The sequence below is a fragment of the Phascolarctos cinereus genome, unplaced genomic scaffold (genome assembly GCF_003287225.1).
Source record: "Phascolarctos cinereus isolate Bilbo 61053 unplaced genomic scaffold, phaCin_HiC Scaffold_4;HRSCAF=312, whole genome shotgun sequence".
NCBI lineage: Eukaryota > Metazoa > Chordata > Mammalia > Diprotodontia > Phascolarctidae > Phascolarctos > Phascolarctos cinereus.
Window position 1 is genome coordinate 570,809,982 of NW_027555847.1, and position 25,218 is coordinate 570,835,199.

The 25,218-nt window shown below is 34.8% G+C and overlaps 1 protein-coding gene across 1 annotated transcript in view; it reads right to left on the bottom strand.

Annotated features, from left to right (window-relative positions):
* The window catches only part of CDYL (chromodomain Y like), a 161,182-nt gene that overhangs the window by 14,556 nt on the left and 121,408 nt on the right, over nt 1-25,218 (bottom strand). The window contains exons 3-4 of the mRNA XM_020973811.2: nt 3,290-3,546; nt 1,657-1,829 (exon numbers count right to left, since the gene is read on the bottom strand). Of these exons, the coding sequence (XP_020829470.1) occupies nt 1,657-1,829; nt 3,290-3,546 (430 nt within the window). The remainder of the gene's footprint in view (nt 1-1,656; nt 1,830-3,289; nt 3,547-25,218) is intronic.

Genomic DNA, 25,218 nt, shown 5'->3' on the forward strand with positions numbered 1-25,218 from the left:
ATTATGTCCAAATGGCTAAAAAATTGTGCATACCCTTTGATCCAGCAATACCATGACTAGGTCTGCATCCCAAAAAGATCAAAAAATGGAAAAAGAACCCATCTGCACAAAAAATATTTATAGTAGCTTTTTTTGTAGTGGCAAAGAATTGGAAATTGTGAGGATGTCCATCATTTGGGGAATGGCTGAACAAGTTGTGGTATATGATTGTAATGAAATTATTACTGAGCTAGAAGAAATGATGAGCAGGCAGATTTCAGAAAAATCTGAAAAGATTTATATAAACTGATACAAAGTAAAACCAAGAATCAAAACCAAGAACATTGTACAAAGTAACAGCAATACAATGATCAAAGACAACTCCAAAGGATTTATGATGAAAAATGCTATCCATTTCGAAAGAAAGAACTGATGCAGTTTGAATGCAGATTAAAGCATATTTTTCACTTTGTGCATTTTTACCCCAAGTTTCCCCCCCCGTTTTGGGTCTATGTCTTCCTTCACAACATGATTAATATGGTCACATGTTTTGCATGACTGAACATGTATAACCCATATTAAATTGTTTGCTGTCTCAGGGAGGAAGAAAAGAAGGGAGGGATAGAATATGGAACTCAAAACTTTAGTTTGTGGAAAAGTTTATTATTATCTGGTACTAGGAAAACCAATAAAAGTAGGAATTAGTAGTTCCTTTAAAATGACAGGAACACTCTAGCTAATTAACTGAAATCTTCCTAAATTACAAAAATCTTTTATTGATACTAAATAAAATCCAAAATAGCCGCTCCAGAATTAGGAAAAATCCCAATGTGCTGGTCTATTTGCTCTATAAATAATTTATCATAACACGTGATTTGCAAAAAGAAATAACAGAAACAAATACAAAGAGTATAAGAGGTTGTTTAAAAAAAATCACTAAGGATTATATATCCATGGTCTATCACAATCAATGGGATTAAGCTGGTTTTTTTAAAAAAAAAGTCATATTCTAACAATAAAGTTTAAATTTTTAAAAACTTTTTAATTTGTTATCAGAAGAGTAGTCTTGCTCTAAGAGTTAAACAAATGCTTCTACACAGTGCAACAGCAACTTTTTACATTAGTGTGTAGAAGACAGAAAAAAATCACCACTGCAGCAAAGATACCTTTTTGTGGTAGCATTGCTATGTGTGCTACACATAAACTCACAGATTTCAGAGATGGAAAGGACCTTTGATTAGAGGATCCTTCATTTGCATGAGAAAATTCAGGTCTAGAGATTAAATGACTTGCTTAAAGTTACATAGGAAATGAGCTGCAAGTAGAGCCCACAGGGTCCTCTTGTTTCAAAAGGAGACTTTTTCCACTTAGCTTTGGGGCATTCCTTAAGTATAACCTAGTCTTGAAGTCAGAATCTCTGGCAGAATCATAGACTCTGTAGGGACATCATCTGTAGGAACAAATATGTCAATGTGATTCCCATTTGAACATTTATGACTAGTAAAAAAGAACTATGTTGGTTGGTCAATAAGCCTGCCAATTTAATTACTCTTACTACCAGTGTGTATAAGCAACAAACTGTAAAAATTACCAACAATACTTACACTGAAATTATACTTTAAAGCATAAGGGGAAAAAAAACACATATTACAGGAAAAACTAGCTTATTACACATACCTGATAGCTTCTGCCATCTTAGTGCTTTCTCTTTTTCTATCATCCGTTAAACGCCGAATGAAATAAATAAAATCAAGACCGCAGCAGAAGACACTCCCAACTGCACTGAGCAGCACAAGTTTACTGTCATCGGCAGCGGCTGTGTTCAGTGCACTCTGGACCTCCTTCATTACCTTTCAAGAGAATCAAGTTAAAGTTAAACCCTAAGTCTCCTTGATAGAAACAACAAAGGCTGTCAAAAATTCAAATGGAATGTAACAAGCTAACTGTAAATGCCTACAAACATTAAAACTAGTCAGGCTGATTTTTTAACTAATAGAAATATTTTAAACAGCTTTAAAAATTCAGAGGTAAAGATCTTTCTTTATTTTCCACAAAAGCTCATATTATCTGCTGACTTTTAAAAATGGGTTTTTAAACATTTGTAAATTTCTCACTTTCCAAACGGTGAGGGGAAATGTCAAACTACATCCACAAAAAGGTACACAGGTCAGAAACATATGTCCCCAAGATCACCCAGCAGTATCACTGGACACTGGATTATTCAGGACAACACTATGCAGATAATGCATTTTTAATATTCATTTGGCATTTCTATATTTTGGTCAGCAGATGGCATATGCAAACAGTACACAGAAACAACTTCAGTTCTATTCACTAAAATGACCAAACACAGGATATGAATCAAAATAATTTAGTTATTTAGTATAATTTCATCACCCTAGCAGAAGGCAGAAAACTACTTAAAAATGCTTAACAAGTATCTATGATGAAGTAAACAGTGAAGCAATAATACCCCATAGGGTGAAAGACAGAGTGGGAATTATTTATACTCTCTGACCCAGAAATCCCATTACTGAGCACATACTACACAAGGAAGACAGAAACACCAAAGTCCCATATATACATATATACAAAAAATATTCATTGTAGCAACTTTTTTGTACTAAAGAAAATAACTAGACACAAAGTAAGTAACAAGTGACTAGAGAAAGTCTAAACAAATCGTGGCATGTGAATTTACTGGATTACTGCTGTAACTGAAAATGAAGAATTCAGAAAAAGAAGGGAAAATTCATATGAACCGAAAATGAAGTGGAAGCAGAAAAACAACATGTGTGTCTAAAATAACATGAATGAAGGTACAATAAAAGGACACAAATTGGTTCCAGTGCAGAGAGGAGTGCATGCACCTCCCTCCATTCACTGCGGAGTGGGGTATGAAGGGCATGTGATGCTGTATACTTGGTGTTGGTTGGCTTTATTGAACTGGCATTCCCTCCCCCCTTTTCAAATCTTGAGTGTAGCTTGTAGGAAATGACAGCATTAATCATCTTGAGTTCTGTCTTTAAGAACTGAAAGTGCAGTTATGGTAGCCAAAAGTCATTTTAACAATACCAAGCCCAAACACTGAACAGCTAACACAATGGATAAATGATCTCCAAATTTCATTTAACATCTTCCTTGTGCTCCACAAATAAACTTGACCAAGATAGAAGACAATGAAAAAAGCTTACTACTAAATCCTTGCTGACTATCCTCAGATGAAATGACTAAAAAGGGCAAAGAGGGAAGACAAGAAGATGGCTGGATAATAGATTGAAAAATCAGACCCCATAAAACTAAAACTCACCTCTGGGTTTAATGAATTATTTTCTGATGATTTTGTTGATAATAAGATATGGGTGAAGCCATCCTGCTTTCTAACCACAATGTCTCTGTATCTGTAAGCACTTTCAGTTTGTCTCACACTGAAACGCAGTCTTTTGTCAAAAGGCTGGTCTCTTCTGTCTTCAATAAACCTCCTTTTACTGGCTGTCACTGCTGTAACAGATGTTTGCAGGCTGGTTGTTCCATTGGCTGCTAATGTATCCATAAGGGCAGAGGTACCTGCAATGTTTTTAAAATTAGTAAGTATTCAATGACATCCAACACTTAAGATTTGTGTCTGACTTCATTTAAAAAGTGATTATTTACTTAAAAGTTCTCAACAGATGAAAGTCATAGAATAAATTAAAATAAAAATTATTTAAAATCCTTGTTTCAATGTTTAAAACCTACACTTTCCTAGAAAATATGGTAAAGATTCAAAGTACAAGACATTAAACAAAAGGAAATTCACTTCATCATTTTCTTTTCTTAGAAGAAATAAGGAAATACATTTGCATAAAAACAAAAAAAGTACAAGCAACAAAATTTGAGATCTAACTTAAAAAGGAAAGGGACTTCTAAAGAGAAATCACCTTAGCTGTGATAAGTAACAAAAGGGAAGAAATACTGTATTTATTTATGAACACTTGAAAAGGTCCTTGCGTTATCTAATCTGATCTTTCTCCTAATGTAAAAATACCTTCTATAACCACACTGAAAAATGTTTACCCAGCAGTTCTATAACTTTTGAGACGGTGTACTTCACTAGATGACTGTAATTTTAAAAATATATCTCTTCTTAACCCCAATTGCCTAAAAGCAAAACAACAACAACAACAACAACAACAACAAAAACACAAAAAAACCCCCCAAAAATATATCTCTTAACAAAAATTAGCTATAATGCCACGGGTGAATCAAAATCTCTCTGAATCTGTTTCTCCTCAGTCTGAAAAAAGTAGATAATATCTACAGTACCTATGCCATAAGGTTGTTTTAAGGATCAAAATGATATAACATATTCAAAAGCTGTGTAAACATTAAAGGACTATGTAAAAAGTACTTTGGGGGATTTATAGCCTCATGGATGTGTGTACTACTTGCACTGCTACAGATGGAATCCTAGTCTTCTCATTGTATTCCTGTTCAAACGCTCACTGGGGCTCAACCCAAAGTGCTAGGGGCTTTCTTTAAGAGATATCCTGTTTGAAGTTATCTACTAGTTCCTTGCTTTCATTGAATTGAGCCCACCTACTTTTCCAGGCATTTTTCCCTACTGCATATTTCAATTAAGGATAAAACAGAACAAAACAAACACTTCTATGCCCCTGCCCATACTTATTATCCCATTTAGTGCCATTCTCCATTCAAAATGTATCTTTCTTATAAAAATAAATAGCAAAAAAATGACCAACGAAGAAAGCCAGACAACTCATATATGTTGCACAGCTATAGTCCTCTATCTCCCTACTAAAGAGTTGCCATTCGCTGTTCTTTGGAATAAAAACTATTACTATTAGTTCAAGTTGAGATGTCTCTTAAACGTGATTTAATTTATATTATTATAGTCATTGTTGTCTTGGTTACTCTGTAACAATTAATAGTCTTTCATTGTTTCTCTGAATTTAGCATATTATTACTTGTAATGAAATAATTTTTATTATGTTACTACATCACAAATTACTTAACTCTTCTCCAATTGAGGGACACTAATTTCCCTTGTTCCTCTTGTCACTATTACAAAGAATGTGGTTATTTTGACCCCATCTGTCACAATCTTTCTTACACTGACTATTCAGTCATCTTTGTGAATTTACTATATATGATGTAAGCGTTGCTAAATTTACGTTATCTATCATCAACATTTACATGTTATCTATCACTCAAGAGATTTGAAGAATTTTTTCCACATATATTGTTTGATCATTAGCATTTCTTTAGATTATTTATCTACAATTGCTATTGAAAAAATAAAAATAAAAAAATAGAACAAATAACAACAGCTCTTGATCTTAGTTTCAATTCTTTTTCTTCTCAGATAACAGGCAACGTATTTACTATTTCATTGGTATAAGAAACTCAAGGGTGAATAAACTTCTTATATCGATATAGATGGATATGTTTTCTGAAACTCTGGGAGATGCTTACAGCACTGACAGTTAAGTGGCTTCGTGCATACCGTTTGACCCAGCAATAGCACTTCTAGGGCTATATCCCAAAGAGATCATACAAATGGGAGGACCCACATGTACAAAATATTCACAGCAGCTCTTTTTGTGGTGGCAAAGAACTGGAAATTGAGAGGATGCCCGTCAACTGGGGAATGGCTGAACAAGTTGTGGTATATGAATGTAATGGAATACTACTGCAATAAGAAATCATGAACAGGCTGACTTCAGAAAAACCTAGAAAGACTTGTATGGTCTGATACTGAGTGAAGTGAGCAGAACCACGAGAACGTTGTACACAATAACAGCCACGTTGTGTGATGACTAATATTGATAAACTTAACCCTCCTCAACAATACAAGGATCTAAGACATCTCCAAAGGCCATGTGATGGAAAATGCTATCCACATCCAAAGAAAGAACTATGGAGGTTGAATTGCTATTTTTTTCTCTTCTATTGAGTTTTGTTTCCTAACATCACTAATGTGAAAATGTTTTAATAGGAATGTAAATGTATAGCCTATATCAGATTGTACGCCATCTCAGGGAGGGTGGTGGGGAGGAAGGGGGAGAAAAATTTAAAACTCAAAAGCATATGGAAATGATTGCTGACAAATCAAAATAAATTAATAAAAAAAAAGAGAAAAGAAAAAAAGAGTTAAGTGGCTTCAACAGTGTTCACACACAGGCTAGGCCTCTGACGTGCTTCTTGAATGTGGACTTCCTGATCTGGAGGCCAGCTACCAATCTATTACATCATATGGCCTCTCTTGGATATCAGATTTTTTGAACTCAGTTCAAATTTAGTTCAAATTTGAACTCAGTTGAATTTAGAGAGAAGTTTGAGAACTTTCCCCTCAATGATTTCTGCATGCATTTTGGCAATACAAAAGTTATTTATATTTTGTGTAATCTAAATTGTCTATTTTTTCCCCCTATAATCTCTTTTAACTTATTAAGAAACCCCTTCTTAACAATAAATCTGGAAGAACCTATACATTCTTTCATACTGTCCCAATTGTCATGACCTATTATATTTAGGATGAGGATCCATTTGCAGGGTTCTATGGTACCCACTTTAAGATGGCAACAACAGCAGCTAACATTTATACAGCAATGTAAGGTTTCCAAAGCACTTCATACATTTATTATCTCATTTGAGCCTCAAGCCTCAACACAAGCATGGAAGGTATTTTCATAATCCGTATTTTACAGATGAAGGGGGATGTATATAGTGTGTTCTCTGTGATCTTCACTGTTTTGTTAATTTTATCTTTTCCAACTTAAAAAAAAATTTTCCCTTCTATCTCCTCAGTATTGTGGGGAAAAAAACCAAAAGCTTTGTAACAAATATGTGTACTAAAGCAAAATAAATTCCCAATGTTTTAGAATATAGATTTCCTCTCTTTTAGTAATTTGTGGTTTTGTTTTTATTAAACACTGACCTGGTATAAATTTACCTGACAATTTCTCTAATTCTAAACACCTTTTCATTATTATGCTACAACTTAATGTCATTTGTAACAATAATACCTCACTGTGTCTAAGAAAACTTTTGTATTTTTCACTCTGTAATGGACTTCCTTTCTGACAGCAGTATATACCATCGATAAGCATATGTTTCTGTTTCATGTTCTTTGTAGTATCTGTAATCAGAAAACTGAATAAAATTTTGTCACATATTGTAGGAATCTTATATAATTTTGATATGCCTGTGAGAAAAATTGTTGTTTAAAAGACAAGAGGTTCATTAGTATCAGGAAAGGCATGAAACAGAGACATGCATATTGACTGGGTATCTGCCACTGTACTGGAGGCAATGCAGGGCAGAGGCCAAGTCAAAAAGGGATTCCCTATACATCATGAGTATCTACAGAGGTTCCTGTTTGTGGAGGACACTGGGCTGGGTTGTTTCAAGCACTGAACATTGTAGAACTTCTTGGATGAGAATCACAACTCAGGATAACTGTGCCTAATCATCTACACAGGCAAAAGCAAGTGGGTGGAGAGTGCCATTTTTTACAGATTATGACATTCACTTGGAGGGCAAATCGACCAGTACACATTTCTTGAATAGACACTTCCAATGAATGAGTGGAAGACAACATTAAAAAGGAGGACAGCAGACTGGGCTGCTTCTAGGAAACTATAAAGCTCCTTTAATTACCTCAACCTCAATCTGAAAAAAGGCTTTTCTTTGAACACTTACATTATGCCTATATCACAGTATGGCTACAAATCATATTACAGTATTTTTGCCATAAGAATAAAACATAATTATCCCTGAGGGAAATGGAGAAACACATGAGTATAAGCAGGCTATACCATATTAACAAATGAATAATTATGAAACTAAAGAATGTGAAAGAAAAAAAGATGTGTTGTTCAATTCTGACACGCTTGTAATGTCAAGATGAAGTGAGAAAAGATCCCAGGATACTAAACAGAGTGACCTGTAGCAAATGCACAAAAGGGTGTGGACGAGATTAGGATAGGATGAAGGGACTGAAGGGCTACATTCTGCACTAGAGACAGTATGCACAACATTAAGATTACAGATCCATCAGAGGATATATACGTTATTTCTTGTGATCTCTGGGATCCCTGCAAACAGTTCAATGAAATGCTTTTGAAAGCACTCTTGAGATTTAGGTAACATACAGAGTATTAGACTTGGGTGTTGGGAAAACTGGGTTTGGATATACTGGTTTTGACACTTTCAGTTGCCTGACTACATTAGTTATTTCGTTTTTTTGAGCTTCAGATTCCTCATCTATGGAGAAGGAATAATAATGACTTTTTAAAAAAAAGATGTCTGCTGGAGAACAGATTATAAAAATCTGTCTAATCTTTTCTTATACTTTGTAAAAAAAAAAAAGTGTTTCTGAGGCAGCTAGGTGGCACAGTGGATAAAACACCAGCCCTGAAGTCAGGAGCAACTGAGTTCAAATCCACCAGACACTTGACACTTACTAGCTGTGTGACCCTGGGCAAGCCACTTAAACCCTATTGCCTTAACCTCCCCACCCCCAAAGTGTTTCCATTGGGTGCATATAGTCCACACAAAGATTTGGTAGAGACGGCAATATAGGCATGTTGGGTTAGTAAATTCTTGACTGTGAAAATATGCATAATTTTTCAAAGTGTTTAGTATAATTTGTTTTTTCATATATCTTGGTAATCAATTTCTCAGTATGTTGAAAATTGTGTTACTTCCAGCAAGAACCTTCCATGTGTATAATTAGAGTAACCCAGTTTTCTTCCTGTTTTGTTTTTTTTTCCCCCCTTAAAGTAACATTTCTACTAGCTCATGTTCAGAGGTGATAAGTTCCACTCCTCTGATGGAGAGATTTCCTCATGGAAATCTGACCTAATCTGTTCCATTTATAAATATGCTTGGGAAGGTCTAGAACCTTTCAAAACTTACTGTAAATGTTGTGATTCTACCACTTCTCATGGTGTTTAAGAAGAGCATCACCTAGTAATTTACTATCCTCTGTAAAATCTTCCTAAAGAAGTACCAAATTTCAAAATTGTTACTAGAAAGCAGTAATTCTCAAAACAATTTGCTACTGGTTAAATAAAGAGAAATAATATCATTGGGAAATATTAGCTACACAATATACAAAAACAAATGTATCTAGTATCCTAGCATGTAATAGAACATTTAATCCTAAAAATTTAATTAAGACCTCAGCTGCAGGGATAAGGATGCATTAAGTGACAAAAAACAATTCTTCCTTAGTCCATTCCAAATGATCAAACTGTGTATCTTTTTATGTTTTTCTTATTTTCTGTGTTTCCATTTCAAAGTGTCCACTCAAATTTTAACCTTTTAAATCAGGAATGTTTGGAAATGCTCAATTTCATTTAAGGTAAATCCTCCCTCCTGCACACTAGGATTATACTCAGTTTTGTGGAACAAATTATTCTGGGTAGTAAACCTTTATTGTATAGCTTTCAAATTGTCATATTCCAAGCTCTCCTCTCCTTGAAAGAAATAGCTACCAAGTTTTGTATGATGTTGAATGCAGTTCCTTGGTTTATAGACTTTTTTGGGGGCTGCCTGTAGTATTTTTCCTCCTTACCTAGAAGCTCTGGATTTTGGCTATCACGTTGTTGAGAGGTTTATTTTTCAGTTTCAGCAGATAAGCAGAATCCTTTTAATCTCATTTTGAACTCTGGTTCTAAAGGGTCGGGGCGGTGTTAGTTTATGACTTCATGAAACATGGTATCCAACTTTGTTCATAATCTGTTTTCCATGTTGACTGTTTCTAATATGTTACATTTTTTTTCTTTCCCTTTTTAAAAATAAGTATTTCTTGTAGTCTCATGGAGTACTTTTCTTTTTTGCCCATGCTAATTTTCAGAGGGTTTCTTATGTATCCATTACTACTAAAGAGGGAAATTCATTGTCATTTGTAATTAGCTCTTTGTTCCATTTTTTTAAATCTCATGCTTCTATAAGACCGTCATAGTCCTGGACTAGATATATATTCTTGTTGGTTTCCTTTTTATTATGAATTTTGGTATATTTTTAGAGCATTACTTGGGTACTTGTGGTGTTCATTTTCAATACTATCCTCAGGCAGTGAGGTGGTGTTTTAATGGGGGAAGAGAACAAGCAAACGTACAAACTATACACAGGATAAATAGGAAATGACTGAGAGGGAAATTACTAGATAAGGCCTAAATGCAGGGGAATGGCTCAGCAGACAGTATGCAAAGCCAAGAGACAGTAAGACCTGAGATCAAATGCAGCCATAAACATTTAATCTGGATTTCCCATCTGTAAAATGTGGATAATAGTAGCACCTACCTCCTAGGGTTGTTGTGAGGATCAAATGAAATATTTGTGAAGTGCTTAGCACAGTGCCTGACATAGAGAAGGCTCTTCATAAATGTTTATTTCTCTACTCCCTTCCTATCTGTGGGGTTAAGTTGGATCCACTGCTTATTAAGATGTCACCAGCTCTCACAAAATCCCACTACAAAGGGCTTTCTGCTTTATGGATTGCTGTGGTTTTAAAAAAAAAAAAGCATACCTAGTGACTATCTAGGTTCATCTACAGACTAAATAGTAGAAGCCCTTTAAGGATCACCACTATGAGGCATTTTTCTCTTCCACAAGACTTACACTATTCCACACTGATGCTTCTTCAAGTCGTTCTATTTTTTCCCTTATTTCTATTCAATTACCTTCAGTTCAAAATCAAAAATATTAAGCTGCTCAAATAGGTAGATAAATTTGACTTTTTAATTGTAAAGGAAAATGAATATGTAACACTTGATTTTAGCAGGTTCTATAAAAGACACAGGATGTTAAAGACAAAGAGACTGGATCAAGAACCAAGGAACTGGGGCCACTTTAACCATTTACTGTGATCGCAAGCAAGTCACAACCTGTTCTTAATTTTAATTGACCTTATTTTTATATCATCTTTATTTCTGAGTGTACCTTTCTACCAACCTACCAAGCCAGCACTGCAAAAAAAGAAGGAAGGTGCATTCTCTGGACTGTGTGTGTGTGTCCGCACACACTATTCTTTGGGGCCAAGCTTGGACATTTATATACAGAATTAGTCACATCATTTTAGCATTTCCATTTATATTGTTTTAGCTGTTTCAATGTTTCTTCCCATTTTCTCATTTAGAAAGGGACAATTAAACCTAATTTGCCTATTTCACCTCATTTCATTGTTACAATAATCCTTGATTTGAAGGTGCTTTGAAAATGGCAAAGTATAAGGTAATATGAAGGCACAGCATTTTCCTGTTCTTCTCTGAAACAGGGGTAATTCAAATTTTTCTTCTTTAAAAAAAGGAGCTGCCATCAGCATCTGCATTCTCCAGCAACACTGAAAACATCAATTTCACAGAGGGAGCTTCTTGTTGCTTGTGTCGTCTGATCCCATGGTTGTGGAGCAAGTATGTCCCGCATTATTTTAACAATTCGTGCTAGGATGTTCTGCTTTTATAAGCCTATGTATAATAATAACAACAACAATAATAATAATAATAAGGAGAAAAAGAAGAATAGTTAATTTTCGAAAGTTCTTCCTAATGTTTGACTCATATTATCTTTAAGAATTAGGTTTCAAGGGCGCAGGAAGGTGGCATAGTGAATAGAGCACTGGCCCTGAAGTCAAGAGGACCTGAGTTCAAATCCAGCCTCAGACACATAACACTCACTAGCTGTGTCACGTGACCCTGGGCAAGTCACCTAAACTGACTGCCTAGCGGCCCCCCCCCCCCCAATAGGTTTCAAACGTTAGGGGAAGAAATTAATGACTTACTTTTGAAAGATTATTTTTCTTGGGGACCTTTGCTTTTTGTGTCCTTTCAAACATCTAATTTCATTCTCAATAAGTACCTAGGCCTTCATGCCAACCTGAAATGTCACAGCTACATCTACCCTAAGTGTTCACTGCAAAATTAGTTACCACAGGAAAGATACAAATTCAATAATCTATTTATATGTAGCAAACGACACAGTATGTAGACATTTAAAATATTATATTGTGGGGGGAAAGACTGCAAAATTATAATACTCGGGGATCTCAATGTTGCTCCTTACAAACCTAGACAAATCTAACAATAAAGAAGTTAAGGACCTAAAGAAAATTTTAGTAAAGTCTGATATGACAGATCTCTATTGGAGTATACTATACATATTTTCATGGCTGTCCTTGGTACCTTTGCAAAAATCATGTTGTGACTAGGCATATAAAACTTAAAAGCAAAAGTAAAAAAAGCAGGAATATCAAACACATCCTTTACAGACCAAAACAAATTAGAAAACAAGAGGATAACGGACAAAAAGGATTAAAAAATAAATGGTACTAATTAAAACAACCAGAGTATCAAAGTAGAAACAAAATTAATCATTTTTTATCAAAATGGCAATGAAACAACATATCAAACCATTTTAAGATGTAGCAAAAACAATCTTAAAGGGGAAATTACATGTCTAAACATTTATTAGCAAAAGTAAAAGAATTGATATAGGAATTCAGCATGCAACTAAAATGACTAAAAAAGCAACAAATTAAAAATTCAAACTGAAAACAAGAAAGGAACTTCTGAAAATCAAGAGATCAACAAAATCTAAAACAAACAAAAAAATTCAATGAAACTAGGAGCTAGTTTTTAGCAAATATAAATAGGAAAAAAAATGAAAACCATACTGTCAAAACTGAAAAAACATTTTCTATATTACTTAAATACTAATTCATTTGCAAAAACAGGAAATTAGGAAACCTGCTAAATTCCTTATAAGATAAATATTAACCTGATAGCTAAAGACAAAAATAAAAGCAATAATCACATAAATATAATAGGAAAAAAAACTTGAAAAAATGCAATTTTCCTTTAGGGTAAATAAACATGAAAAATCATAGGAATAAATGAACCTAGTCTAAGTATGGTAAATATTGTCTACCTAAAACAAAGAGCTAGCTGTACTTGTAATGGGCAAAAGCTAGAGGCCTTCAGAATAACATCCAGAGTAAAGCAAGGATGTCCACTGTCATTATATAGTTCTAGAAATATTAGTTATAGCAGTGAGAAAAAAAAACTGAAGGAATAAGCATAGGCAAAGAAGAAATGAAATTATACCAGTTTGCAGATGAGATTATGGTTTAAAGTGTGCTAGACCTTACATAGAAAATTAAACAATTATTTCAATCAGTAACAGGATTGGAAATAATCCTACAAAACCAGCCTTTCTCCATACTAATGAAACCAAACATTAAGAGAGAAAAAAATCTACATAGACACAGAGAAATTATTTGAATAAAACTAAAAAAGTTTTTATGGAAATAAAGACAGACTTTGAATACTGGAGAAAGATTAATTGCTCAGTCAGGCTATATCAATAATAAAAATGTTACCTAAACTATTTTTACAGATGACATATCATAATAATCAAAACTAGCAAAGGCTATGTATGCAACTAGAAAAATGAATGACTTATCTAAGTAAATAAAAAGTCAAGAATCTCAAGAGCAGTGATGAAAAAAATAGATGAGGGAGAGGAAGATGCCCTTAATAGAATCTGATTCTAAGTTATACTACAAAGTAGTAATTAACTAAACCACTTACTATTAGTTAACCTGCCTTCTGCCCCCTCCCCGCCCCGGAAAAGAAAACAAAAAACCCCATGGACCAGTGGAGGTACCTAAGACCCAGAAGAAATTAAACATTTGTGGCTGTACTAGTGACATCAAACAAGCCATTTAACAACTCAATACAGAAAAGAAAAAAAAAGCCTGTTGGGAAAACGAGAATGATGCCTGAGAAGTTACGCTTTAAAAAATACTGCATTACCATATGCTATAATAAATTCAAATAGATACATGGCCTAGAGAATATAGGAAATTGATAACTACATAATATTAAGAGATGATCCCCAAAATAAAACGGTTAAACAATATGAAGAGGCAGTTCTCAAAAGAAAGGTAAGCTATTAACAACCAATTGAAAAAAAAAGTTTCAGATCACTAATAGTAAGACAAATGAAAATTAACAAAAATCCAAAATTCCACCTCACAATAATCATATTAGCAAAGAAAAGAGAAAATGGCATTTGTTAGGAGTAACTTGGGAGGACAGGTACCGATCCAAGCATTTTAGAAAACAGCTGTCACTAGACTGTGCACATTTGAGCACAAGATACCACTACCAGATATTAATACCAAGATACCAAAAAACAAAACAAAACAAAATAAAAACAACAACAAAAAAACCAAACACACACACACACACACACGCACACACACAGAGTAAGGGACCCACATTAAAGATGGTATTTATCAACTGGGGAATGGATGAAGAAACTATGGTACATTAATACAATAATATTACCATATGGTGATAAAACAAATGGAAAACCTATATGAAACAAAGTGGGCAGAGAGGAGAACAATGTATTCTTCTACAATAGTGTAAAGAGATTTTAGAACTGAGATCAACACATTCCAGAACATGATGAATCATACTTCCCACATCTTGGCAGCAAGTTAATAGAGGAAAGGTGCAGAGTAAAAAAGATTCTGTGACACAGCCTGTGAATTTCTTTGACTACACTTAGTTGCTAAAGGTAAGGCTTTTATTTTCATTTGCAGTGAGGGTATTGTGGGACAGAAGGGAGTAGAGATAATGAGGCCAGAGAAGGGAGGCAGTGGGGCATCAGCAAAATATTTTTAAAATACCAAGAAGAGAGCAGAATAAAGTTCAAAAAAGGACAGACCAGGAGAATAGTGTTGGAAGACAAGAGGTTTAACCCTAGATCTAATACCTTTTGACCAGAACGACCTGAGGCAAGTTTTTTTTTTTAATTTTTAAACCTTTTCTGGACCTCACTAGTAAGATGAAGAGATTAAACCAGATGATTGCTAAGAACTCTTATTTCAGGTGAAGTGAAAAATGTATGTATAGGATAGGCATGTATCCCAGAGTAGTTTCTGTTTATCAAATCTTCTACTTCAGATTACAGAAATCCCATAAAATTCTGTGGTATTATTCTTTTTGTCAATACATTAGTGGTCATGGAAGTTGCAGGGCTGTTTATGTACTGGCAGGGAAGAGAGTTCACCAAGCACAGCTGTTTGCGTGCATAAGTTTTTTGTAAGCTGTAGAGTACATGCAGGGATTAAAAAAACCCCTCAGCATGCCAAGATTTTCTCTTATTACCAGCTTACACAGAGCTATCCATGGTCCTGCCATTACCTTTGAACTCATCTAGACACCAGAGGACAGTGTTGGCTTTACCTCTAGCTAATGACTTCTGACCCCCTGCTACAGGATACACTGGCCTAGGAATTAGAACTTCTGATTAAAGTCCTAGCTCTACCATGAAGTGACTGAGTGACTAAGGGTAAAGCATTCTTGAGGCTTTAGCTCCACTTAATTTTTTCAGGCCTTGTTTTCCAAGTCATTAGTAATGCTTGAAAAATACTATGTTGGCTATGTTGGAACTACAATGAATTCTTAATTACTGAACAATTATAGAACATTAAAAAACCGAGAGCATGAATTGTTTTGTTTTTATCATTGGATGCCCAGTATGTAGTGCAGTGTCCTGTACACAGAAAATGTTTAGTAAATATTTTACAAATTTAAACTGTTGTAAAGCCATGTGCAAAATGTTTCCTCCTCAAGAGATTACAGATTTACAGACTGAGAGGTAGAAAGGATCTTAAAGATTATCAAATATCACCTCTTTGTTTACACAAGGAAACTTTCCCAGGGTCACCAAATCAATGTGTGCCTAAAGTGGGATTTGAAGGAGGCTTTTCTAACTCCTAAGTCCAGGGCTCCATGCACTATTACATAACACCTTAAGTAACTGAATTCTAAGTGAGGGAAAACTGTTTGTAATAAGTTTTAAGAATAATACTTTATGTGGAAAGAGGAGGAGGAGTGGGAGAATCAGACTCCCTGACAACTTATGTAAAAATATTTCTTTAAAATGAAATCAGTGCTATTATTTTAATTACTGTTCCAGAACAAAAAAGTAGCCCAGAGCAAAAATGATCTATGGATTATCAATTAAGTAGAAGTATGGTTCCTGATTAGTATGAATAATTTTGTTTCATTGCTTCAGGATGCTCTTCTAAGCAAATCCAAAATGTAGATAATAAAAGTTTAAATTAGTGAAAGACAGAATGATATAAATTTACTACCAAATCCTATTATTACTATCTCCAAAACATATCTTGTATTTCTCACTCATGCAGCCATCAACTTAGTTGAGGCCTTCATATCTCTCATCCGGAATATTATAATAATCTCTTACTTGGTCTCTCTGTCTCAAAACTCTCCCCCTAATACCGGCTAAAGTAGTTTTCCTCAAGTGTAAATCTGATCAAATCACTTCCCAATTCAATAAAGTGTGACTGCTCTCTATTACCTTTTGGGATCAAATATAAAATCCTTTATTTGACATTTAGATCTCTTTAAAACAAGGTCTCTTCCCCATACACTCCAATCCAGTCATACTCGTCTATGTGCTGTTATACTTCAGAGAAACATACATACCTTCTTGGGTTTCTTCACTACTCAGCTCAATACCAACTATTTAAAAGCTTTCCTGATCAATCCCTCTCCCTCACCCAAGCTTGTAATTCACTGCCTCCCAATATTATGCTTTCCTATTAATTTTGAAAATATCACACACACACACACACACACACACACACACACACACACACACACACACATTTGGTCTCTCCTCTTAGAATGTTAAATTCTCTATTTCATGCTTGTTTTTAAAGTTCTAATGCTAAACACAGTGCCTGTATAAAATAAACACTAGCTTATGCCAGATACATTTATATTTTCAATATAAAAATAAAGGTAAAACCTGGACTTTGTGTGTTTGGGAAGGAGGTAGCAGAGAACTTGGGTTTGGTCGGGAGAAAGGTATGTTTTAAGTATTATAAGATTATAAGTAACATAAGATTCAGTGTTACGGACTTTTGTCGGGTTTCTACTTTAAAAAAATTTTTAAGTAGCTGGCACAGAATATAAAAGAATTAGGCTTAGAATCAGAAGATCTGAGCTCAGATGTGCCTCCGTGAGGGTAGCTGAGGGACCCTGAGAAACTTACTTAACCTTGCTGTCATCTTTAGTTCTCTCATTTGTAAAAGGAAGGCATTAGAATTAAAGGTCTCTACCATCCCTCTAGCTGTAGATCTAGGACCCTATGCTTTATGATTCTATTAATGCTGACAATTTTATTTATACTATGTTTCTTTTTTTTTTTTGGCTAGGCAATGGGGTTAAGTGATTTGCCCTAGGCCACAGATCTAGTAAGTGTTATATGTCTGAGGCCACATTTGAACTCAGGTCCTCCTGAATCCAGGGCTGGTGCTCTATCCACTGTACCACCTACCTGCCCCATCCCAAAGATTTTTGTAGAATAATTTATTTATTATTATTATTTTTTCCTTGGGGCATATCAAATACAAACATGTATTTAGTTTTAGAATTTGACTACTTGTTAAACTGGTCTACTTTTAAAATTCTGGTCAAGTTTTTTTTTTTTAATTGCTCATTTTTTCTCAACATTCCATGTTGTTCTTGAGCAGATATTCATATGAATTATTATTTATCTAACTCCATTTAATTGGCTTCTTGATTGCCAATATATCATTTAATAGTTTTATCAATGTCCCTTCATGACACTAGTCTCAAGTTTGCCTTCTTTGTCATCTTTAGGCAGCACAGTACAGTTTAAAAAGCCCTGGAAATAAAGTAAAAAAAAGTAAATGATTCAAAACTATGACATTTAAGGGACTTGGGCAAGGCATTTATCTTTTCAGTTTAAAACAACAACAAGAAGAAATACAGGTTAATTCATATTCAAAATATTTTCAGGGATCTAATAAAGAAATAAAAATGCAAAGGTGAAATTTTTATGATTACCATTCCCTAGTTTAGGGATCAGGAACACACTTCCCTCATAAGAACTAGGTAAAGTACTTTGTTTTTGAAAAAAAGTTACAAGAATAATATATCCTTTAAATGTCTATTGGAATTTACTTGTGAATTAACCTGATCCTCTGGAGAGAGTTCAAAGTCTGCTCAACTTTTGATACTGGTTTATCTAGACTACACCATCGATTTGTACTTTTTTGTTTTTGAAGACAGACAAATATTTCTTTTATATAGAAGAATCATTTTTATTGGCAAATTGGATAAGTTGCTTTTATATGTCTGTTCCTTGGTACTTTCCTTTTTCACTTTTTATCCTCTTAGTTTAGCTTACATTAGCAAAAAATTAATCATTTTCATTTGCTTTTTTTTTTAAACAAATGGCTAATTCAGAATCTACACAGAATCAACAGAAATTTTATGAGTAGAAAGATTCTTCCATTTCTATAATTGTAGCACTATAACTTCAAGAATGCTAAGAGGCCATTCTTCAAAGAAGAGACACAAACTATTAACAATCACATGGACAAGTTTAAAAAATCTCATAATCAGAGAAATGCAAATTCAAGTATCTCAGATACAGCATTATATCTGTCAAACTGGAAAAGAGAGTAAGATGAAAATTTTAAAATCTGGTGGGACTGTAGCAACTGTGACATGCTAATACACTGCTGGTAGAATTATAAAATAGAATTCAATGTATTTAGGGAATATGATGGAAACAAAAACGCACATGCACTTGCCTAACAAGCTTATTGAATATTATCTTACACACCCTGAGGGGGAAGACTGCCACCATTTTTAAACATAGGAAGCATGATCCAGGTGGGTGACATGTCAAGGAGCAACATGAGATGGGTGTATAAGGAAGATTGTAACCTGGAAGGACTAGGACCAATCCTAGCTTTGATGGGAGAAGCAGGATCAATATAAAAGCGGCTCTCCCTTCTGTATGGTAAGCCTCTCCCACCAGGGGGCATACCAGCTTCTTGGAAGGACTGGAAAGGATTCTTCTTTCACTCTGGACTTAGGCGTCCTTACTGAGAGGGACTCCTAACTAGGTGTGTGACCCTGGGCAAGTCACTTAACCCCAACTGCCTTAAAAAAAAAGTTAAAAAAAAAAGTGAGACTCCACTAGGCACTGCAACTGGGAAAACAATGGGCTGCAGCAACTTGCTGGGCTAACTTCCCAACCCTGCTGAGGGGGTTCAAGGGGTTCTATTTTTAACAGGTTTAATTGGGATTTCTTTTGATTATGTTGTAGTTTAAGATTATTTAACCACAAGTCATTAAGTTTAGTGATAGCTATCATTATACATTATAGTGACCAAATTTAACCAACTTCCCATTAAACACATATTTTGATTATTTGGACCATTTATTTCTTTAGACTGAAATTAGAAATGTTTTACTTGAATTTTTAAAATAACTTCTTCAAAATTATCACTTCTCTTATTTATACTTATAAGTGTTATTACACTTCAAGAGCAATTATTCATGCACATTGAATACTAACCAACATCTAATAACTTTATCAGGATTACTTTTTGTGGATTGAGTTCACTGAAGAGAGATACTTTTTAATCAATATATTTAGTAATTTAGTAAATCCTGGAGTATCTTTAAGCTTTCAATATTAGCAGCAACCATTAAAACATGTTAAATTATTTTTCTGTAAACTGACCAGTTTCTCTCAATATTCTATCAAGGTTAGGAAATATTTTCCTACATATATTTACTACCATATATTAATGATTAAGTGTCCAGACCTAGAAAAATTGCTCATTACATGCCACTCTGAAAGCTCTGCAATAGCACTGCTTCCATCTTCACTGATTCAAATTTTAAAAAGTGTAAACTATGAAGCAGAAATAAACTGACACTTAGAATACATCTAATCTAATTAATATATCATCCCTGAAGACATCATACAAACTGACTTTTAAGTAGGAACTGTTAAAAGAACAAAAAGAAGAGGCACATTAGGTGGCACAGTGGATAGAGCGCCAGCCCTGAGTTGGGAGGACCTGAGTTCAAATACTGCCTCAGACACTTGACACTGACTAGCTACGAGACCCTGGGAAACTCACTTAACCCTGACTTGCAAAAAGAAAGAATTCTAGAGTAAGGGAATTAAATAGATGGGAAGTGGTTGGAGTACCTAGCCATCATTCTCTAATCATACGGAAGCCTGCTTGACCCCTCAGAAAAGCCAACCTCATACAAGCTCCTCATACCCCCTTCAACACAGCCAGAGAAAATAAGATTCTTGTTTATACTGAGGCAAAACGTGACGGAATGATCTTGGAGGAATCGAAATTCTTTCACATAGTACCAGTCATCAAGATCATATACTAGGTGGAGGAATGACAGAGGCTTTATTCACAGCTTCTAATTCAGAGATCCAGGTACAAGCAAAATTCAGATGTAAAAGGGGTGGATTTCCCCTTCCCTAAGTAGTTCAGGTTATGAGGGGAGAAGCAAAAACTTCTTTGTAATTAATACTTTCACCAGATCATATCTTGGGAGACACATGAATCTCTGAACTTTTGGTAAAGTGAGATTTGATTTCAATTTAAGGTCTGATTTTTGGGATTCAACTAGGAAACCTAAGTTGTATACCTACATATAAAAGTAATTTGGTTAACCTGCTACAAAGCAGCAGTGTGGAAACTTAATAGAACTGAAATAAAATATGGGGACTGTCTCCATTCTCTACCTTTTACTGTCCACACAATTAAGAATTTTTCTTCAAGGTATATTCTTTTTTTTTTTAAATCCTCTCCCATCCATGACATGGTTGATTCTAAGAGAAACAGGGACCTACACTGGACCCAAGGATTTCCTTACTGATCTCATCTGATAACACCTCCTGGCTGGGTGAGCTTTCTAAGCATAAATTTCTTCACTTGTAAAATGAGATTACAGTAGTACATAAAGGCTGTTGTGAGAATAACAGGAGGTGATGTAATTGAAGCATTTTGCAAAACTTAAATTAAAAAACAAAGCTACTTGATCCATTCCTATCTGCAGCATATTATCAGACTATAGTTGAGTAGTCAGTGTTAAATCTATGTTACAATCTAGGTGCAGAAAATTAGAGTTTCTAACATCACATTCAGGTTATTGAATGCATAAAGAATAAAGTTTACTTTGGTTTTATGGAAGGTCACTTTAACTTCATCCACAGAAAACACCACTCACTATGTCTAAGGCAGGGAATCACAGGCATATAAAAAAGAACAGTGTTGAAACCTGTACCCAGGGCAGCTAGGTGGCGCAGTGGATAGAGCACCAGCCCTGGAGTCAGGAGGACCCGAGTTCAAATGTGGCCTCAGACACTTAACACTTACTACTAGCTCTGTGACCCTGGGCAAGTCACTTAACCCCATTGTCTAGCACCCCCCCCAAAAAAAAAAAGAAAGAAAAGAAACTTGTACCCAACTTGTTTATTCAAGCTAGGCTTCCTGTACATGAATAATCAACGAACTACACTAAATGGGGTGTAAACATTGGTAACTAGGAGATTACAAGAGGAAGGATAGTGTTCATTGGTCTGCTTTTAGCCAATCATCAATGTAGGCAAAGGGACTCAGCCAAGTAAATGTGGATTGTGAAAACCTTTGGGGGAGGAGCGTGGGGCTGTGAGACAGTGAGAAGCACTTGTAAGTAGGGGCTAGGGTTGGTTTACATAATAAAAGTGATTAAATCAGGATAATCTATATTTGTAGGCACAAACCAATGTCCTAAATAAATGGGACAAATTTACAGAGAAAACCCATTTCAACTGCTGAAAAACCTAGTTGCTACATAGTGACTTTATATACATGTAAGTATATGTATAGTTGGCTTTACATATATGTAAGATTATTTAACCACAAGTCATTAAATTTGCTGACAGCCATCTTCATGAATTACAGTGACCCAAAATTTAATATTATTTCTCATTAAACATCTTCTTACCTTATCCTCATATACATCCTCATCTTATCCTCACAATCTCTCTGGGAGGTAGGTGCTATTATTATTCCCATTTTACAGATGAGGAAACTGAAGGTCAGAGAAGTTAAGAGTCAGAATCTAAACTCTGTTCTTTCTGACTCCAAGTTGGGCACACAACTATTCCACTCAGCTGCTTCTTTATGAAAACAAACAAACAAACAAACAAAGAGATATGAGTAAAGTAATGGTCATAATTACCTTAGGTTTTGGTATCAACAACCTAATTTCCTGACAAGGCAAAGAGGAACTTTTTTTTCAGGTTGGCCTCTGGTTTCTCCAAGGAGACATAGAGATGACTTGTCTGAAAATAGAAGGCAACAAGAGGCAGGGGCGTGGGATCTAAGGTAGATAAGCATGTGTAGAAGGAGAAAGTAGGGAAGATGAGAAGGGAAGAGGAAAAAGGATAAAAGAGATGGGAAAGAAGAGGAGAGAGAATCTGGTATCTTCAGCTTACTCTAATGTTCTGATAACATAAATTCTGTTATGAACACCTAATGAAATGGCTAGTGTTTTGACAGGACTCCTCCAAACACACATAGCACCGAAATAGTTAAGGCTTGCCCAGAAATGCTGAGAAGCAAAGGACAGCTTTACGGACGGAGAATGTGTAGAGTGCTATGAAACACCATCCATGGCTTCCATTACTTGGGGCTTAGTGTCTTTCCTAATACCCATACCCTATATTCAACCCACTTTACATTAGCCTTTAGATAATGGATATGAAGTATGTAACAATATATATAAAGGGCACGTATATAACAGAACACTGCAGACCTACCTACAAGATTTACCACCTTCTATTTGCCTCATATCATTCCTACACCTACTCTTAAAAATAGTTGTTACAATTAAAAAATACAGCAATTTATGAAAATATTAAAAAGCTGACAGTTAATGTGTTGTGGCTGGTATGTAATTTATACTTACAGTAGAAATTAGTTTATTTCCATATTAGTTATAAATATTAACCAATATCCTGTTAGCTTTTCAGTTCATTAAGAGAGTAAGGGCTTGTTTTTTTGGTTTAGACTTCATCAGGGTAGGGCACTCACATCAATGCAGGTGCAGAAGCTGTAAATTTTAGAGTGTTGCCTGGGGCAGTGAGAAGTTAAGAGTGACTAGACTATGACCACACAAAGGATTTGAGCCCTGGGCTTTTCTGATAGGAACCAATGGCTCTATTCAATAACACATTTGAACTAGTAATTAGAAACAAAGCAGACCGCCTCCATCCTCCTTCCAGCCACAATCCAGAATCACAGCCATCAGCTTCCCTCAAACATGGGAAAAAAAATTTTTTTTTTTTTAAACTAGCATAGTAATACATCCCCTTGCTGGACATAAATGCAACATTGTCCTAGATGGACTGGACAAATAATTTAGTCCTGACTAAAATCCTACCTTCTACAGGAAGCCTTTCTCAATAGACCCTCTTAATTCTAGTACCTTCCCTGTGTTAAGGGTCTGCTACTTGTCCAGTAGATAACTTGTTTGTATATATTTGTTTGTTGTTTCCCCCATTAGATGGTGAGCTCCTTGACAGAAAGGGTGGTATTTTGCCTCTTTTTGTATCTCCAGTGGTTGGCTAGTGTCTGGCTTAATAAATGTTTATTTATCGACTGACAGAAATGTTGGAGGTCAAAAACACCTCAAATATGCTCAAAGTAGCTACTTTACCTACCCTGAAAAATCTAAAGCCACCATAGCAACTCCAGGACAAAGAGGAAGGGGATTTCCATGTTTGAGTAAATCCTGATCAAATGCTTCATAAGGTTATAAAAATCATTTTCAGCATTTAAAATTAAAATGAAGCTGCTTGGTAATACTTGGGGCCTGCTACCTTTTTCCCCCCTAATTATCCAATTTTAAGTATCCTCTATAGTTGATTTATTGATTTGTCCCCCCCACCCCACCCCTTACACTAAGGACTATGAACTTGTTTTAAAAAAAACAAACAAACTTGGAGAAATTTGCCTGGATTTATTTGCAATCCCTACACCAAATTTCTGAACGGAAATCCTTTCTAGTCTTCTTTCCTAACTGCCTATACAATGATCTTCTACAATTAAATTTCAACAAAATACATAAAAATGAAATCTGAAGCCTTACCTCTCAAACTAGAATCCCTTACAACTTCATAATGGGTTAGAAGATTTAAAGAGATTTAGTACAACATGTTTAATTTACAGATGAAGAAAATGAGACCCAGGGAGTTTAAGTGAGCTGCACAGACAGGAGATATTCATCACCCTAACAGGAAGCTATCACTATCCCATGACTGGATTATTGCAAAACCTTTCTAACTGATTTCATTATCCAAACCATCACTAATTCTACTTGGAAAACGTGTCTCAAACATTTTAATGTCAATTCTCAAAATGAAATACTGCAGTGAATGCCTACCTCATTAAAGTGAAACTACTAGCTAAGTATTCAGAGCTAAGGATTCTATATGAATAAATCCCTGCCAGGCTTCTTCAGTCTTATTTTCCAGATTAACTGCCTAAATATACATTCTAGTCAAGACAAATCAGTTTACTGTTCTCTCAATAAGACTTACAGCCATGCCAAAACTTATGTGACTATGTTCTAAAAATTTAATTACATGGCTGACTATTAACATATTAGGAGACATAAAAAGTTCTATAAACATGATTTCTATTAAAAAAAATGAGCTAGTACAAAAAAGGCAGAAAAATTTAGCCCTGTGTTTAAGATATAAAAATCAAAGACAGTAATTTGTGACACCTTTGCAACTGAGAAGTCAAAACCAGAAAAATGGAAACCTATAAGAAATTAACTAATCAATCTGAAATTATTCAGCATTAAGAAACATTTCCCAAATGACAGAGACAATAATGATTCTCCTATTAAAAACATAAGTTCCATTTAATGATGTCTTTTAAGAAATGGTATATTAAATAGCTCTACAGGATGAAAAGATACTTTATCATACAAAAACAGAGTTTATTAGCTATTTCAGAAAAAATAAATGCTATTTCCCTAAATTTGAATAAGACAGGTGGACTAATCTAAATATAGTCAAGGCAGAAGAGATACAATATTTGATTTGATATGGTAAGCAAAATGCATTACTATGTATACAAAGTATTGAGGATACTTAGTGTCGACATAATCAATTTTACCAAGTCACATTATTGTTATCTGACATTCTATGAGTTTATGAACACATGGTAAGTCACATAAGGACAAGAACATAAACAAAAACAACTACCTCAAATAACTCAGAAAGAAATGGTAATTGAGATAACATGTTTTCCTCAAAGACAAATGAAGCTCCACT